The 18,289-nt window shown below is 37.3% G+C and overlaps 1 protein-coding gene across 2 annotated transcripts; it reads left to right on the forward strand.

Annotated features, from left to right (window-relative positions):
* Nucleotides 1-12,001: 12,001 nt before the first annotated feature.
* On the forward strand, nucleotides 12,002-18,289 carry RIPPLY2 (ripply transcriptional repressor 2). Of its 2 annotated transcripts, XM_054491659.2 has the most exons (4): nucleotides 14,013-14,296; nucleotides 14,479-14,557; nucleotides 14,880-14,944; nucleotides 18,016-18,195. In XM_054491659.2, exons 1-4 carry the CDS (start codon nucleotides 14,202-14,204, stop codon nucleotides 18,161-18,163), a joined length of 387 nt encoding a protein of 128 aa, XP_054347634.2. In that variant the 5' UTR covers nucleotides 14,013-14,201; the 3' UTR covers nucleotides 18,164-18,195. The 2 variants fall into 2 exon arrangements, with proteins under 2 accessions (XP_054347633.2, XP_054347634.2); XM_054491658.2 differs by having other exon boundaries at nucleotides 12,002-14,557; nucleotides 18,016-18,289.

Consider the following 18,289-nt stretch of genomic DNA (forward strand, 5'->3'; position numbering starts at 1 on the left):
TGTGGGTCAGGCATGGTATTGAAATGAAGGGAGTGTTAAATATATATTACAAGAAAGTATCTTATACTCCAAAAATTTTAGATAGATTGCAAATAATCAATGGGTATATAAATTCCAGAATTTTTAATATCTAGGTATCTATTTTAATATAACTTTTCTTAGCTATCACTTACAAATACAACTTCAGGGTCTCACAGAAGTGAGAACAGCCTTGCTCCTGATAATCTGCTCTGGGAACTGGATGAAAACATGACCATAAATTCATAAGCCCAGAAAAGGAGCCCTGTTTTTCATAGACCAGCCACCTGGATGCTGTGTGGTCTAGTGTGTACTTCTAGTGCTCCACTCTAGCCACTGATTATTTATAACACAGTAGTTATAGAGCACAGTTCCTGAAATTGAATGGCTTGAGTCCAAACTTAAGCTCTGTGTTTACCTATCCCTTAAGGGATCTTGGACAAGTTATTTAACTTCCCTCAGTGCCTTAGTTTCTTTATCTAAAATAATTTTTTTTTTTGAGACAGTGTCTCGCTCTGTCGCCCAGGCTCAGTGCAGTGGCGCGATCTCAGCTCACTGCAACTTCCGCCTCCCAGGTTCAAGGAATTCTTCCGCCTCAGCCTTCCGAGTAGCTGGGACTACAGGTGTGTGCCACCACATCCGGCTAATTTTTATATTTTTAGTAGAGACGGGGTTTTGCCATGTTAGCCAGACTGGTCTCAAACTGCTGACCTCAGTTGATTCACCCACCTCGGCCTTCCAGAGTACTGGGATTACAGGCATGAGCCACGGTGCCTGGCCTCTTCCAAATCCTTATTGTAATATGCCTAGGACATACTTCAGTTTTCTGTATAAAAAAGAAAACCACTCAAAATTATATTGCTGTCAAAGACAGAATTTCAAGAGCTTCATTTACCAATACTACAGATTGCTTTATTCTTTTCCACACCCATAGATTTAAATATCAAACAGAATTCTGAATGATAGGATTGCTGTATTTTTACAAATCAAAATACTAAGGCCTAGAATGCCAACTAATGCATTCAGGAGGAATGATGGAGCTAGAAAGTCATAATTTTGAAACAATCATCATAGTAATAAATTTAGGCAAGAATCATCAATGGATGCTAAAAGTAGTGGTAAAAGTTTAATGAGAAACAAGGTAGCTATAAAGTCTCAAAGTATCTTCCTATAACTACTTATTAATTAAAAAGGGAAAATAACTTCACAATGGAGAAACTTGACAGACACTAATTTAAGCAAGTGAATAAAGTTCGTATCACAATAGCAGGACAAAGCCACAGTATGTGCCACCTGTTGGGATGCCTTGAAAAAGATACAATGTCACAGCTGACTTATTCCTCCCAAATTTGCATAACTTGAATTAATAATGGAAAAAAATCAGATTTACTCAAATTGTGGAATATTCTACAAAATAATTGGGCAGTACTCTTTAAAATGCTGAGGTTATGTAAGACAATGAAAGGCTGAGAAGCTGTCACAGACAAAGGGAAACTAAAGAAACATGCAAACTAAATTCAATGTATGATCCTGGATTGAATCCTGGGCTAGGAAAAGAAAAGAGGTATAAAAGACATTATTGGAGCAATTGACGATATTTGAATACTGACTAGGGGAATTAGATAATAGTTATTGTATCAATGTAGAATTTCCTGATTTTATCAATTGTGTTGTGGTTATGAGAGATTGTTGTCGATTTTGGCATAAACATACTGAAATATTTAGGGATAAAGGGGCATGATGTCTGCAACTTACTCTCAAATAGTTGAGAAAAATATGTATGTGTATATATAGAGATAGGACAAGAAATCAAGCAGGGCAAAATGTTTAATAATTGGTGAACCTGGGCAAATGACATATAGGAGTCTTTGTAATCTTTTCATAAGTTTGAAATTATAGAATATTAAAAGTTAAAAAAATGTCATGGCCAAAAGATTGCCTCTCAAATATAATCTTCTCCAGGTGGCATTAGATGATTCAGGTGACCACAGTAGATCAATTTATCGTGTTATCTCATATTTCCAAACTTAAAGAAAGCTTGCTCAGTGCTTGAGAAAACTTGCTCAAACTATGCTCAGTGCTATGAACAAAGGCAAATAGCTCTAGACTCCCAGATTCCACGAAGTCTGTAAGTATGAAGGTATGGAACCAATTTTTTTAAAAATTATTCTTCCAATAAAACTTCTTGCAAGTAGCTTTAAGTAATATCTTCTATACAACAGTGTGGCAGAATCTGCTATTGCCACTCCAATATTCATTCTTTAACTCTTCCTTGGTAATGACCACCCTGATTTTTAGGTAGAGATAAGTTTGCTCACAATGAAGGCTATATTTGACAGCTTCCCTTGGAGCTAGGTGTGGCTAAATTGCTAAATTCTGACAAAGGAGACCAAACAGAAAAGTATCATGGCAACTTCCAAGACACCTCCTTAAAAGACATCAGGCACAGGTCCTTTTACCTTTCTCTTTTTCTGCTACTATATTATCACCTGGAGTATAAATGTGATGCCTGGATCTCTAGCAGTTATCTTGGGCAACACAGGCAAGGTCCATACCCTAGGGATGGTGAAGCAGAGAGACAGAAGAATTTGATTAAAACAGAGCTATTGTACCAACCCTGGAATGTCTACCTGGTAGACTATTTTATATGAGAGAAAAATTAACTTTTATTTTGTGTAAGTCACCATGAATTTGAGTTTCTATTATATATAACAAAACAGATGGTTTTTCAAGAAAAAAAAGGGGGGAGACCAAGGTCTCACTTAGACTCCTAACCCCAATGACATTTTTGGGAGTTGGTTCACTCCATGAGGGTGGAGGCCATCCATGTATCTTCCTAGAACCTAGCAGTCTTCACCTAGTTTGAGTTGATGAACATTTTTAGAATGAATAAAGTTTCTTTTTAGAAAAACAATTTCAAAATGTTACTTGCAACAATATTAGAAATTCATCTCTGTTTGGTACTGTTTTGAGAATTATAAATTGCTACAAAGAGCAAATTCAATACATTTCTTTCCCTGTAAATCTTTTGTCAAAAACAATATAATCACTATCTGATCTTCTAACTGGTTGAAATTATAAAGAAAATTTTTTATTATATCATTGCTTCCATAGAACTCTTCATTAATAGATCATAAAGTAAGGTGAATCATAAAGTACAGGCTGAGTTATACCACAATAACAACTCCAAAATCTCACTGTTTAAAACAACAAAGGTTTACTTCAAGTGAGCAGGAACCTCTGTTCCCTATCTTCCATTTTCAGGCCAATGGAATCTCTTCCCTCAAGGAAGAAGAGAACATGACAAATTGCCCATTGGGTCTTAAGATTTCCATTGAGAAATGAGACACATCACTTCCATTCATATTTCATTGATTGAAGTCACATGGCCTGTTTAAAACAACAAGGTTTACTTCAGGTGAGCAGGAAGCTCTGTTCCATATCTTCCATGTTCAGGCCAATGGAATCTTTTCCTTCAAGAAGGAAGAGAACATGACAACTTGCCCACTGGTTCTTAAGGTTTCCATTCAGAAATGAGACACATCACTTCCACTCATATTTCATTGACTAAAGTCACATGGTCATATCTAACTTCAAGGGGCAGACAGTGAAATCCTACCATGTACTCAGCATGAATACCCCAGAATTACTGGATAGCACTACCTACCAGATATAGCATCCCACAAGTAATTCTGAGCTCATATCATCTCACTTCAGTCTTTTAAATTTGCTTTAATAAAGTTTTAGAGGTAAGAAGGATTTGGTTGGCTAATAGAATGAGCCAGCTATATTCACTTTGATTATGGAAAGTGGAATTTTCCTGAGAAGCTGGAGAATTAGATCTAACTTTCCTAATCTGTCAGTATTATCTTGTAACTAGCTGATGATAAAAAACAAATCAACATGACTTTTCAAAGTCTTATCATTGTAGTCTGACTATGTTACCGCAGATCAGTGATTTAAGAAGTGTGCAGAATTCTAGGGGAATCTCCAGAAAATGCAGTTAAGAGGTCCACAAAACCCTTCCTTTTCCAAACTCATCTGTTTGACACTGTATTTTCTCCATGTACTTCAACCAAGACAACATACTGTAACAAACAATGTAGAGCAGACATAAGAATCCACTCACCTCATATTAGGCAAAAATTTATAGAGATTTTCAAAGAAATTAGTTGTGGGAAAATACAGGAATTTAAAAAATACATATTTTATGTTAATATGCAAGAGATGGTTGCTATTTTAAATGAATATATATATACAAATTTTTGTTTTAATTTTAATGCAGTAAATATTGATAGATATAATCCACATAAACCTGAGGTTTGTGGGGTCCTTAATAATTTTTGTTTTGAACTAATTATCTTCAGTAACTTGTAAGAATTTAAAGGGTTCCCAAGACCAAAAGTTTGAGGATCACTATCTTAGATAACACCTTGCTTGGTAAATTTCAACTTAGTCTTTCAAAGGAGATAACTACTAAATAACATTTTCTCTGGAAGATTTTAAGACCAGTGATATAATTATAATAACTTGTAGTTATGTACACAAAGAACATGGCATTGTGAAAAACCCATCTAATTGCTGGGAAAGGTAGTTTGGCCTATCTACGCTGAAACACCAAATCACTGCATATTTGGATTGCAAGAGAGTATGTTCAGTTAATCCATTGAATAATATCTGAGACCAGGAGCTAGTCACTGAATAAGGATCCATGCACCTGCATATGACTAAAACTTACCTAAAAGAGGCTAAAATTAAAATAAGCAAATTTATATTCTCATGTAACAAGAAGTCCAGATGTTGGATATTTCCACAGATGGCTATTCCATAGGTGTGACAGCATCAAAATACTCCCAGGATCTTTACATCCTTCCAATCTGCTAGTTTCAGCATCTTGGTTCATGTAAACTGGCTCCTTCCATGAGCTCCAAATCCTGACATCAAAAGTAAATGCAACATGGGGTAGTTGTACTTCTCGAGTGGAGTCTTTCTCTTAGGCTGTAAGAAAGACTTTTCCCAGAAGCATGGTGCACCCTAACACTGGCTCCTTTTCAAGTATCCTTGGTCAGTATTGTATCATATGACTGCTCAAATTAATCACTGGTAAGGGAAATGAGGTTATCATGATTGGCTTAGACAAATCATGATTCTCTCTTTGTGGCTGAGGAAGGACCCAGCTTTTCCAAAAGCACTCCACTTCTTGATATCTGCACAAAATTGCTGTTCTTTTAGTAAGAATAAGGGTGGGGTGGGGAGTAGCTATGGGATGAGTAATCATTAAGGTCTTTTGACAATTACAAAAACTGGGATGTCTCATTGCAATAACTAAGACTATCACGGGATAATAAAAATTCAGAGAGGTATTATGAAGATCATATTTGCCTGTTTTCCTTCAGTCAATTAATATAATAAACGCCTAACAGCATTAAAAATTTGTAGTTTCATTTTTTAAAATCTTCATTGGTAGCTCATTTTAGTTTGTAGTTGTCTGTAAGTTCTCATACATATTTCATTCAGTAATAACAAAAAGTCAGTTCTATTCAATCTCACACTACTCCATTTTTGTTTCCTTACTTAAATTATCATACACTTGTCAGTGCTGACATTATAGTATCCTACCATTTAAACTTAATACTTCCAGTTAAAATTTGTCTCTCTCGTTAAACTGGGGACATTTATAGATTTTAAAAATAAAAATTTCGTTCTATAAGCCAAGTAATTATCTAATCTAAGTAATTAATAAAAGTTAGAAACAAATACAGAAATATATTATCCAATATGGCCTTCTTTCTCTGGAACAACCCACATACCAGCTGTCTGCTCTACTACTAATAGTATGAGCCAACTAGGGCTGGGAGATATTTTCTGCTATGATTTTGTTAATTTATAGCTAATTTAGAAAATGATCCTCTGTCATTTTTCCTTCAGGTCTCACTTTAAATGTCATCTCTTCTGGGGCCTTCTCTGACCACCTTGTTTAAAAGATGCCTCTTCCAATTATTTTCTATTAAATCACTCTTCTAATTCTGTCTATAGAAGTCTTGCAAATCTGCAATTACCTCCTTAATGTATTTGTTTATTTTCTATTTCCCAACTAGAATGTAAACACTGTGAGAGCATGTTAGTCTTATTCTATACTGTATGCTCAAAGCTTAATCTCGTGCCTGGCTCATAATGACTGATCAATAAATATTTGTTAATTGAATTTAGTTTTCTTTCCTGAATCACCTCTCATTGAAACATTTTATGTTCTATTATGAAAGAAATTTTAAAATAAATCTTGATGTTTGTCATATTTTGGCCAACGATATTTAATAATACAAGATATTAAATTTGTGTAGTTAATGAACATTTAACATAAAGTGTCAGATGTGGTAAAACATTGTAAAAAATAGTTTATAATGGAACAGATAAATCTCTTTTTATGTCTGATGGTACCTTTTTATACACTGTATTTTTATTTTACATAATTTATTAGGTATGATAAATTAATCTATTTGGGGTTAACACAGATATTTTAGAATGTCTAGAAGTGAAGCCATCAAGAACCCACGATAGTTTATTTGGCCAAAGCTGAACTTTGCAAATATTTTGTGTCTTCAATATACTTTGAATTGAAACCACCTCTCATGAACTCTCATTGTGGTTTTGTTAAATATTCAGTTGTAACTAATAATAAGAAACATGAACTATTTTAAGGCATTAAGTATTTTACTAAGTAAATACATTAACTACTTTATTCCTGTTATTAACTACCTAGGAAAGTTACATGAGAAGCACAGTGAAATCTGGCTGTTTTCAGTGGAGATATTCCCATGTATGAGTGTGATTAGCACAGACTTGCTAAATCTCTCTCTGAGCCATCTGTGAGCACCTTCTTGGTTTAAAACAACACACGCTAGCTCTGCTCAGTTCTAAGTTTTTACCACAACTTTTATCTTTATCTTAAACCTGGGAAGATTCTCAAATGCCTGAAGCTTGGAAAATGCCACCTTTCACTAAGGATCTGAACCTTACTTAAACTGAAAAAAGAATTATATTAAATCAACTATCTCAAATGAGATTTTATTGGCATGAAGTGTTGACCAAAAAAGTTCTAATCCATTTGTAAGGAAAAAAAATAGAGAATATTCAGCTTACTAGTTAGTTTAGAACATAGTCATGTGTTTATTGTTCTAACAATCCTAAATGAATTTCCTAGTCACTTGAGCTCGCTTGTTTCTCGTTAGCTCAACTTCAAGTTAGAGTGATGCAAATCTCTTTTTATAGTGACCCCAGTGTGAGGTCCTGGGTTTTAATGAATCAGCAATAGTGGAGACTTTTCTGGAAAAGACTTGGCAGTAAATAACCCACTCCATAGCTTGACAGCCTAGGTCCTTACTGCAGACCTGGTGCAATTTTTTCTAAAGAACTTGTTCTGATCACCACGAATCAGAGCATTCAAGTGGAATTTTCAGAATACTGCACTGTAGCAAAACTACCTAGAACTGCCCAGAGAACTGTAAACACAATGTAAGTTTTAAAACAAATTCTAAAGTTATAAGAGATATTATGACAATCACTTTCTCTACCAAAAATATGTGTTTTAAGAACCTGCAAATCAGGAAAATTTAGAGTAGGCTTGATTTTGACTGTGGTATTTAGTTCTACAAGCCCAGACTGAGTGCAGTTAAGAATCAATCCTTCATTGTCATAGCTAAGGGTTTTATATTGAACTGCACTTTGCATATCATAAAGATCACCCAGTTTAACTGTACAAGTGAATGACATTTAGTAAATTTACAGAATTGTGCATCCATCAACACAATCCAATTTTGGAAGATTTCCATCACCCCAAAAAGATCCCCCATACGCATTATGTTTAGGGTTTTCTATTTAATTTTTCCACAGCTTTTCTGTGTGAAAACATAATGCCATAATTGAAATAGAATACCAAAAATGTTAATAAATTTGACAGCTGGCATTCAGACACAACTGAATAATTTGCCTGGAAAATAGCAAATTTTGTGTGTACAACTTTTTAAAAAGGAGTCCAGCTAATTAAGCAGATACTAGTTTTCCTTAAATATTATTCATAAGATCACGAATAAGAGGAGATGTGTATGAACTGAGACTAGCTCTGCTCTTGTTATAAGCAAATCTGACGTTACTTAGGAGGCACATGGTGGCAACAGCAGCTGTGAGTCATTATATTCCTCTCATTCCTTCACATTTCTGTTTTTCACCTTACTTTCTAAGTGGAGAATCAGTCATATTTGGGCTGAGGTCATCAAAAAGGGTGGGGCAACACCAGGTTACATTCAAAGTGGGAGCCCAGTTCAAGCTCCAATTTTTCTTTTAATTGGTTACTGTTCTCTGGATTATACAGAAGCTCATATGAATGTTTTAAATGTGGTCTTGACTTCTCTTTTTCCTCCTCAGGGACCATCATTTAGTACCCTTTCGCCAGAGTATAATTCCTTTCTCACATCTTATAGTCATGCAAAGAGCCAAAGATTAAAAAATAATAATAAATAAATAAATAATAAATTTAAAAATAAAAATAAAAAAAGAGTGTTAGGCCCACAAGCACCATGTATAAGGTAAATTTATAATATTTTCTCTTAGTAAAATACAAAGTTTGGTGGCACAGATGTCTGTTAGAAGGCAGCTCCATAAAAATATAAGAATTTTGTCAGTTTTGTGCATTTAATATATCCCAAGATCCTAAAATCGTGCCTGGCACATAGTAGGTGTTCAATAATACTTGTTAAATAAATGAAGTTTTAAAAAATGCTTGTCTTAATGGACTATTAAGTTTGATCCACCTCACTGGTGTGTTATGAAAAGTGTGCTGATATGTTAACATAAAATACATTTTAAAAATGTACTAGTGGAACTCAGTATACAATTCTAAAGTAAATTTAAACTGTAAAATGAGTTGTTATACCTCAGATTATGTTATTTTATGATTCTGTATCTCTTTATATTTATTTTATAGAGCTTTACATCCTCATATTGCACACAGCTTGGATAAGAAGTACATATCTATGTTCTAAAATAAATATAATGTCCCTGAAAATTGTACTGGTTTTCTCTTCTTTAGGCACAGCTTATAGTTAATATCCTCCTTAATGATTTAGCTGAGAAATCCCATCTTTGATGGAAATGATAAACATGCAAAAAAAAAAGAACTAAAAGAAAAATAGCATATTGATCTTGGCCTCATGAAAATCAGCTTCAAGATCTGTATAAATAGGTAGCATACATTAAATTAATGTATAAATGGTAGGTTTTGGATCTTTCTAATAATTCGTATTTGTTTCTCGTTTACTTAAATTTGGTCAAGTAAAAATCTTGCCATATTTTTATTAATTGGTTCTCCTTTTTTTCTAGTAATGCATTTTTTTTCACAATTTTAAGACAACTGATATTCTCTCAGATTCATGTCTCATCACTACAGTAGATCCCTCCTTCTCTATGCCAGAACTAGTCACCTTAATTAAACTTGTTTCCTGGGAGTTCCCAGACCTGGATTATTGTCATCACTGATTCACACACTCCATTCTTTTGAGGATTCTCTTCAGGGCTATTGATCTCATTTTTTCCTTCCTCTTTGGGGACCATGAACCATCATCCAGTCCCTGTCTCTTCAGAAGCATCTCCTCTCCTCATTTTATAAACATACTTTTGTCTTTGCACCCTAAAACCAAGATCCCTTTATGGACCCAGCATTCTCCCTCTATTTTTCCTCTCAAAAGAGTGGCTCAACTCACTGTTTTGATTTCTTCTTCACCTCTAATCTACAACTCAACTTGCTGTAAAAAAAAAAAAAAAAAAAAGGTTCTGTCCCTATACAGTCAAACGATATTGTTCTAAAGTCACTTATAACCCCTTATAAGGGGTTATATTGTCAAATCCAATTAACACTTGTCCTTATCTTATGTAACCTCTTGGTAGCCCTGACTGCGTTGGACCTCTCCTGCCTTATTGGAGTTCTTTCATCCCATGTTTCCACCACACCTGCTTTACTAAAGCACTTTCGCACCTTGCTTTACGGAAACACTTTCTCTTTCTCTTCTTCTTCCTCTTCTTCTTCTTCCTCTTTTCTTCTTCCTCTTCTTCTTCCTCATCCTCTTCTTCTCTTCTTCTTCTTCTTCCTCCTCTTCTTCTCCTCCTCCTTCTTTTCTCTCTTTCTCCTCTCTTTCTCCCTTCCTTCCTTCCTTCTCTCTCTCTCTTTCTTTCCTTCCAGTCTTGCTTTGTCACCCCACTGCAGCCCCAACTTCCTGGGCTCAAGTGATCCTCTGGCCTCAGCTCCCTGAGTAGCTTGGACTACAGGCATGAACCACCACGTCTGGCTAATTTTTTAAATTTTGTTTTGTGGAGATGAGCTCTCATTATGTTGCCCAGGTTGGTCTTGAACTCCTGAGCTCAAGAGATCCTCGCACCTTGGTGTCCTAAAGTGCCAGGATTATAGGAGTGAGCCACTGTGCCTGGCCTACTGATGTACTTTCTACCAGCTTCACCACTCCTTTTCAGTGAGATGGGTTTTTTTGTTTGTTCGTTTTATTTTGCATATCCTCTCACCTTACAATCAAATGTTGATCTCTAGGCTACTGTCCTTGGTCCTGGACTCAAGCTACAAAATTTCCCTGGGAAAACAAATCAATTCTTATTGTTTTAATCGCCATTTTTTTTGCTGATGACTCTCACATTTAAATCTTTAGCCTTAAATTATCTACTAAACTCCAGACCTCATGTCTCTGGTTGTCCCCTGAATATCTTCTCCACCTACATGTTACTGAGCCTTCCAAAGTCTTAGATCTATTCTGAGTTCTTTTCCTTGGGGTGACTGTATTTTACATGTAGGAAGGAAGACGAACTGAATATTTAGTAGCCAGAAGGGCAGATGATGGCACTCTTATATGTTGTTTATTTCTGTTTCTCCTCTTTCTGAACACATCATAGAATTGCACTTCCTTGGTTTTTGAAATTGGTGTCATGTGACTTGTTTTAGCCAGTGAAATGTGTGTCCCTTCTAGGCAGAAGCCTCTGAAACCTGGTATGCAAATAATTTTATTCTTTTCTTCTTATACATTCCAGAGGGAAGAGGCTCCATCAGCTTACATCCTTAAGTGAAGATGATGTAGAGCCCACCTCACACCAACCAAAAATGGATATAGAGCATGAGTGAAAAATAAGCCCTTGCTATTTCAAGCCTGTGAAATTTTTGAGTTATTTGTTACCACCAAATAGCCCAGCCCATCCTGACTGATTTAAGATTCAAAACCAAACGCATTATTTTTTTCCTGCACATCATTAACAGAATAAAACAACATAAGAGGATCTCACCTGCTTTTTATCCTATGCTCCCTGTCTTCTATGTCTGTGTTTGAGCCATCACCATTTACTCAATTAACCAGGCTAGAAACCTGGGAATATATCCAGACTCCACTTTCAAGTCCTCCTACATTTTATGACTCAAGTAGTTCTTCAGGTTCTATTTCCTAAGTATCCTTCAAATCTATCCCTTCATCTCCATTCTTAGTGCACATCTTACTATCTCTTGCCTAGACTATTACAGTGGCCTTTTAAATGGACTCCCTGTCTCTAGCCTTTCCTAAATCCATTTTCCATATGGCTGCCTGAGTGATTTTTATAAAATGTCATTCCACTTTCCTGCTTAAAATCTTTCATCAGTGCTTACAGAATAAAGTGAAAATGACTTAGCATAGCATTTTAGGCTCTTGATAGTCCAAACCCCTTCTATCTCTTCAGCATCTCTGCTCCAGAGATATCCAGTCCCTTTTCCTCCTACTCCTGAACAACCCAGACAATACCATTCTTTGATTAATCCTTCCAAAAATATCAACTTAGATTTGATTTACTCTAAGAAGGCTTTCCTGGTTATCCCAAACAGACTTCTTAAGTTCCTCCCACCTATCTGCCTAAAATGCGCTTTTACTATTGAATGTGTCACTTTAATTTTTTTTTTTTTGCTTATGTGTTTATTGTAGTGGCCAGAGTTTGTAATAATTGTAATCTTCTCAAGGATAGGAGGAATACCTTACTGTCCTTATCTGGAAAGCACAGTAGTTAGCACATACAGCCACCTCAAAAAGATTTTTTTTTTATTTTTTATTTTCATTTTAAGTTCTGTGGTACATGTGCAGGATGTGCAGGTTTCTTACATAGGTAAACATGTGCCATGGTGGTTTGCTGCACCTATCAACCCATCACCTAGGTATTAAGCCCAGCATGCATTAGCTATTTTTCCTAATCCTCTCTCTCCTCCCACCCCACCCACTGACAGGCCCAGTGTGTGTTTTTCCCCTCCCTGTGTCCAGGTGTTCTCATTATTCAGCTCCCACTTATAAGTGAGAACAGCAGTGTTTAGTTTTATGTTCCTGCGTTAGTTTGCTGAGGATAACGGCTTCCAGCTCCATCCATGTCCTTGAAAAGGACATTATCTTGTTCCTTTTTATGGCTGCATAGTATTTCGTGTTGTGTATGTACCACATTTTCTTTATCCAGTCTATTACTGATGGGCATTTGAGTTGATTCCATATCTTTGCTATTGCAAATAGTGCTGCAATGAACATACACATACAAACATTACGCATGCATCTTTGTAAAATAATGATTGATATTCCTTTGCATATATACCTAGTAATGGGATTGCTAGGTCAATTGGTATTTCTGGTTCTATGTCTTTGAGGAATCACCACACCATCTTCCACAATGATTTAACTAGTTTACATTATGGAAAGGAAATAATAAGCCATTTTATCAGAAAGGTTAACTTCTGTTAAGGCCTTATATTATTTACGTAGCTTAAAATCTGTTGAAGGCTTACTATATGTCAGGCACTGCAAAACGCATTTTATAAGCTTTATTTTATTCAGCCTAACAATAACTGTAGGGGATGCAGACATGCATTAGGTATCTATCCTTACTGATTTTCTTATCAGAAGCAACCCAAATCTCACCTTCCGGCAGGTAGATCATTATAGGCTCTTAGCTACTATTAATAATTAAATTATTTTCCTATGCAGTAGCTGAATGAATAGCAGAGACAACTATAGTTTACAATCAAGATTTTTGTCTAAACTTTTAAGAGAAAGTCCAGTTTTATTATTTAAAACATTTTGAAAAAAATTTATAACATTTATATATCATCTTTCCCTCGATGCATAACACTTTTTACAAAATTCAGTGGTAGATAAGTGAGGGGTAACTCAAATCAGAGAAACAGGGGTGCAGACATGTGATTAACTTGTCTCATATCATAACTTTTCAAGATTTCATTATCATTCCACAACACTGCCCTCAGAAAAGAGTTTTCTAATTACCATTGAGTGACAAAATACCAACTAGTGACAGAGGTGTATAGACGAACTCAAAAGTTATTGTAGGAGGATACTGATAAAATATTGGGGAAAATCACAAAAGACACCAGAAGATAATTTAGAGCTCTATGCCCAAATCACATGACTCCAGTATCTGGCTCTCTTAGCCAGAACAGCGAATCTTTTACAATTTACCTCTTGTTGCCAATAATTTTCTATTATCTTCAAATAACAATAGGCTGGAGTATGAACCTAGTTTATCAATACTTTTTTTAAAAACCGACATTCCTTTCTTAAGGAGTCCATCCGTTCACCCATTTTTTTAAAAAGTGTTCCAGGAAGAGGAATTAAGTTTATTCCTTTGAATTCTAGTCTGCATCCCAGCTTTTAGAACAGGGGATGCAGAACCAGTTGATTTACCACAGGCCAAGTCCTGAGTCTCCAGCGAATCAAGCAATTAACCAGTCACTTGGCCTTTTTGCAGAAATACACAAAACGTGTAGACTCGCTTAATTCCATCTCCTCCTGGCCTCTTCACACGGAAATTGGCTGCTCGGGCGAATGTTGTTTTTCACCGCAGCCATGTGTCGAAGGGCGATTAACATTCGCTCGACAAAACCCTGTCCCGGGCCATTTGGGAGTTGCACGCGTTCACACCCGGGGCTCAGCCCGGTGCGCCTTCACGCGCAGCCTTTTTGTTTATGCGGCTAGCAGGGGAGAGGGGAGGCGAGGCAGCGAACCTCTCAATGTGCAGCAGGCCGCGAGGGCTATATAAAGCTCGGGTCTCGGACCCACTGGAACTGGCCAAGATTGCCCGCGAGCTGGCAGCGGCCTTCAGCCCAGCTCTGCGGAGTCATGGAGACCGCAGGAGGCGCAGAGGGCACAGAGAGTGGAGCTGCGGCGTGCACGGCCACCGACGGCCCTACGCGGCGCGCGGGCGCGGACTCCGGGTAGGCTTCTCCGCGCTGCTCTGCGCCTCCCAGCTTCCCCCGTCTCTCCCGCCTGCGCCTCCCCAGCTCCTCCCCTCCAACTCTCCATCCCCCACTCCCCGGTGCCAGCGCTCGGCTTCGGTGGTTTCTCCCGGGTCTGGGCTCACGTCTCCTCTGCGCGCCTTGTGCTCCCCATCCCGCAGATACGCAGCCTTCTGGAGACCCTGGGTGGACGCCGAAGGCAAGAAAGAAGAGCAGACGCCGAACCACGCCGCGGAGGCGGTGAGTGAGCTACGCGTCTCAGGCCGCGCCTCCCACGGGTGCAGAAGATCGACCAGGGCTCTCGGGACGCAGGTCCTGAGAGAGACATGCGAGACACCGGTCCTGCCTCTCGCTTAACATCCTGCCTGCCGGTGGCCGTAAAGGTGCCCACGCGGCGGATGTGTCCTCTGGAGCGATGGGCCACAGGCACCCAGCCGGGAGCGAGGCTGCTGAGAGCCCTGGGGTTACATTCCCAGCGGGCACGAGGAACACTGGGTCGTGCACGTTTCCACTTTCTAGAAGGAGGTGGGTGATAACTGGATTCACTTCCTTTCCTCTCCAGATGCCCGATGGCCCTGGAATGACCGCAGCCTCAGGAAAGCTTTCCCAATTCAGGCACCCAGTCAGGTGAGTGACAGGCCTCACCAAAGGTCTCCCGCTCCTCCAGCCCCAAGGAGGAGCCAGGGGCATCGTGCAGCCCAGCTCCGCAGCTGGTCCTGCAGTCTCTCTCTCTCTCTGAAAATCTGGCTTCAAGGTTACTTATCTTCTCACTCATCAAATTGAAAAAGGTAGGGGCTCACGGTCTCACGTAAAGGGACTATTGATCAATACATACTCAGTGAACTTGATGCATATATTATGAAGAGGGAAAGGGGATGATATGGTAAAAGAGCCGTGACATCTTGTGCTGGCAAAACAGTTTTTGTTTTTAAATCCTAAAGGGTTCGAATGAAATTGACTTCGCATCAGGCAGAGTGTGTATGCTGCTTTTGTCTTGCAATCTGGAAGGAAGAATGGGATTAACAGTTACAGTCTTACAGCAAATCAAGTTTGCCGAGTAGGAAAAAATAGAAATGTAATGAAAATCCTAAAGATTATTGAGGATGGTTATAGAAAGGGTCAAAAGTTTATTTAACATGCCGAGCTAGTTTACTGTTCCTAGCCACAGGAAGTCAGCCGTTATCTAAGATTCTGTGTCACTTTTATTCAGGTGAAATGTTAATAATTCTGCAGTTTTCCTGCCTCCGAGAGCTGTTAAATGAAGAGCTGAATGATGTTTGTGAAGTGCCTGTGGTCATAAATAGCACATAGAAGTCATTACATCTAATTTCCTACCACGTACTAGCACTGGTGAAGGACACAGGAAAAAGTAGTCACAGCACATGGCAAATGTAATGGAATTTAGTTTGGTTAGTTTTACAAGTATGGGCAGGGCACGAAGTGCCTAAATCTGTCAGTGGTAGGGGGAAGGGTCAGGGAAGTGTATATTATAAGTTGTGGTTACCTGGTTGAGTCTTGGAAAAGTTAGATGAATGGGAAGTGGGAGCAAAAGAAATAGCATTGGAAAAGAGAAGCAGGATCATGAAACGGTGTGGCTTCTTGTGGGAACTCCAAGGAGTTTAGGTGTGTGAAGTTGTGGTCATTTTAACAGGGTAATCAGAGGTCAAATCTTGCACAGAGTTTTGTCCTGATCCTGTATGTAGTGTTGGGAACCCATGGGCTTTATTCCAAAGGTAGTCTTGGGGGTTATATGTTAAATAGGCTTAGTCAGGACATCAGAAGTAAAACTGGAAGTTCTGCAATTTTTCAGGTAAGAAATAATGATGAGCCATTGTAAGACAGTGGAAGTGAGGGTGAGACTGGGTGAATCTAGAAAATACTTGGATGACAAAATAGTTTAGGCTTTATAATGTATTGGATATGGTAGATAAAGAAGAGGTAAAAGGCCAGAATGGCTCCTAAGTTTGTGGCTGGTGAGCAGGTGAATGCTGTACTAAAAGAATGTAAATTAGGGCCGAAAACAGATTTGGGAGGTGAGACCATGAGTCAAGTTTTCCACTTATCATATTTAATGAGCCTATGGGGCATTCAAAGAGTGATATCCTGTAGAGAACTGCATACGTTAAGTTAGGGGCCCAGAGTCAAGATCTTAAGTGGAAATACAGACTTGGGAGTCCATGGTAAATGTAGGGTGGGGAAATCATGACAGTGGGCCAGGTCATCCTAGTTTGTTTAGAGGGAGGGCTGATGTTCTCAATGAAAACCTGAGGGAAGGCCAGCATCTAACCAGTACACAGAGAAAGAGAGGTCCACAAAGGAGACTGAGAAGAATCAGAACAGGAAGAAGCTCAGAAAAGTATGCAGGCCCTGGGAGAAAAATGGCCTACAATGAGAAATTCTGGACAGAGTATCATAATGACTAGCATTCTTTGGGTTTGCCAGTTCCAGTTACGCATTAGGAAATAAATTGTTTCTTATATAAGAAATTCCTTTCTTTTCTGAAGTACGGTTACAATTTAATTGTGCTTCTAATATTTTATTTTTATTCATTTATATCTTGACTAATATGGTGTGTTTTATTCTTTTTATTCAGCTGTCAACTTTTTGAGGGTAGGGACCATGATTTATTCATCTTTAAATTGTGAATTATGTTGGCACAAGGGATCACTAAAATATTTATTGAACGACTGAATAATTGATAGTTACCTGTTTAAGCATCAAAAATAGAAACTTTTTTATGATTTTTGCTGGAAACATTTATAAACTGCATTGTTTGTTTTTCTGCCTTTTAAAGTGGAGCATACTGAACATAATGTAATCTTCCATTTGTTGGAATGACTCCATTGTATGGATATATGGGCTGTTTACCCTACACTAAAATGACTGCACTGTACTTGGTGATTCAGCCTTATCTCTCCTCTTTCTTTTCCTTGATGAAGACCAGAAGCCAAGATTAGTATTTGTCAGGTTTTTGAAATTCTGAGGTAATCATACTTACATGCCAGTTATTTGTATAAAACATATATAATTTCTCAACATTTCATATGATATTCACAAATTTAGTTGAATGGGGAGAAGACAGGCAGATAGAATCAAAGTTGAGGTCAAAAGTAGTCTTTCTATGCCTCAAGTTGTGAGTGCATAGACAAAAATTTTAAAATACTGGTTTTTATACATTTTTAAACTTACACTGTCTACTTCTGTAAGAGTTAAATCTGTGAGTTTTAAGTAAGATAATAGGTTATTTCCACCTTTTTGTAAGGTGCATAATATTTTGTCATCTTTATAAAGCTGGCTATCATTAAAGTTTTTAATGTAGTGGTAGAACTCAATTCATTTTTTCCAAAGGAATTTAGAAACTGGAAGACAAATCTTCTATATATTATAAGAATAAATATATCCATAATGTACAAAGTAAGGTAAACATTGATCTTATGCATATACAGGGTTTAGTGTAAATTTGTTTGATCCAATTTACAGCTTGAATAAAGATTTAAAATAATCAAAGAGTTATTGATACTTGGGCAAGTAGATTCCATGAAAGCTGTGATAGTAGCATATTTTAACTCTGTATCTTAAGTCTATATCCAAATGTATAAGTCAATTGTTAAATATATGGAGCTCTTGAAATTTGACCATTTCATGAGTTTAAAGATTCTGAATGTGAAAAAATAAAACATGTTGTCTGCTTCTTTCAGACTATTTTGGCCAAAATCAAAATGTTATGATTACTTATATCAAGAAGCAGAAGCTCTTCTGAAATATTTTCCAATTCAAGCCACAATTTCATTTTATGAAGATTCTGATAGCGAAGATGAAATTGAGGAGCTGACCTGTGAAAATTAATCTGATTAGCTACTTTTGATTATATCCAAAGCTTGTAGGGTTTAAATTTAGTGTACAAATGTATCATAATTATTTTAAACTAATTTATTTGTATATAAATTATTAATAAAATGAAATATTTTGTAA

This window comes from Pongo pygmaeus, chromosome 5, assembly GCF_028885625.2.
Source record: "Pongo pygmaeus isolate AG05252 chromosome 5, NHGRI_mPonPyg2-v2.0_pri, whole genome shotgun sequence".
Taxonomy (NCBI): domain Eukaryota; kingdom Metazoa; phylum Chordata; class Mammalia; order Primates; family Hominidae; genus Pongo; species Pongo pygmaeus.

Excerpts from the sequence above, each read along its gene's own strand:
- RIPPLY2 (XM_054491658.2), top strand. The coding sequence starts at position 14,048 with ATGCGGCTAGCAGGGGAGAGGGGAGGCGAGGCAGCGAACCTCTCAATG. Across the intron at positions 14,558-14,879 it reads CGAACCACGCCGCGGAGGCG|ATGCCCGATGGCCCTGGAAT; the intron begins GTGAGTGAGCTA and ends TTTCCTCTCCAG. Across the intron at positions 14,945-18,015 it reads CAATTCAGGCACCCAGTCAG|ACTATTTTGGCCAAAATCAA; the intron begins GTGAGTGACAGG and ends TGCTTCTTTCAG.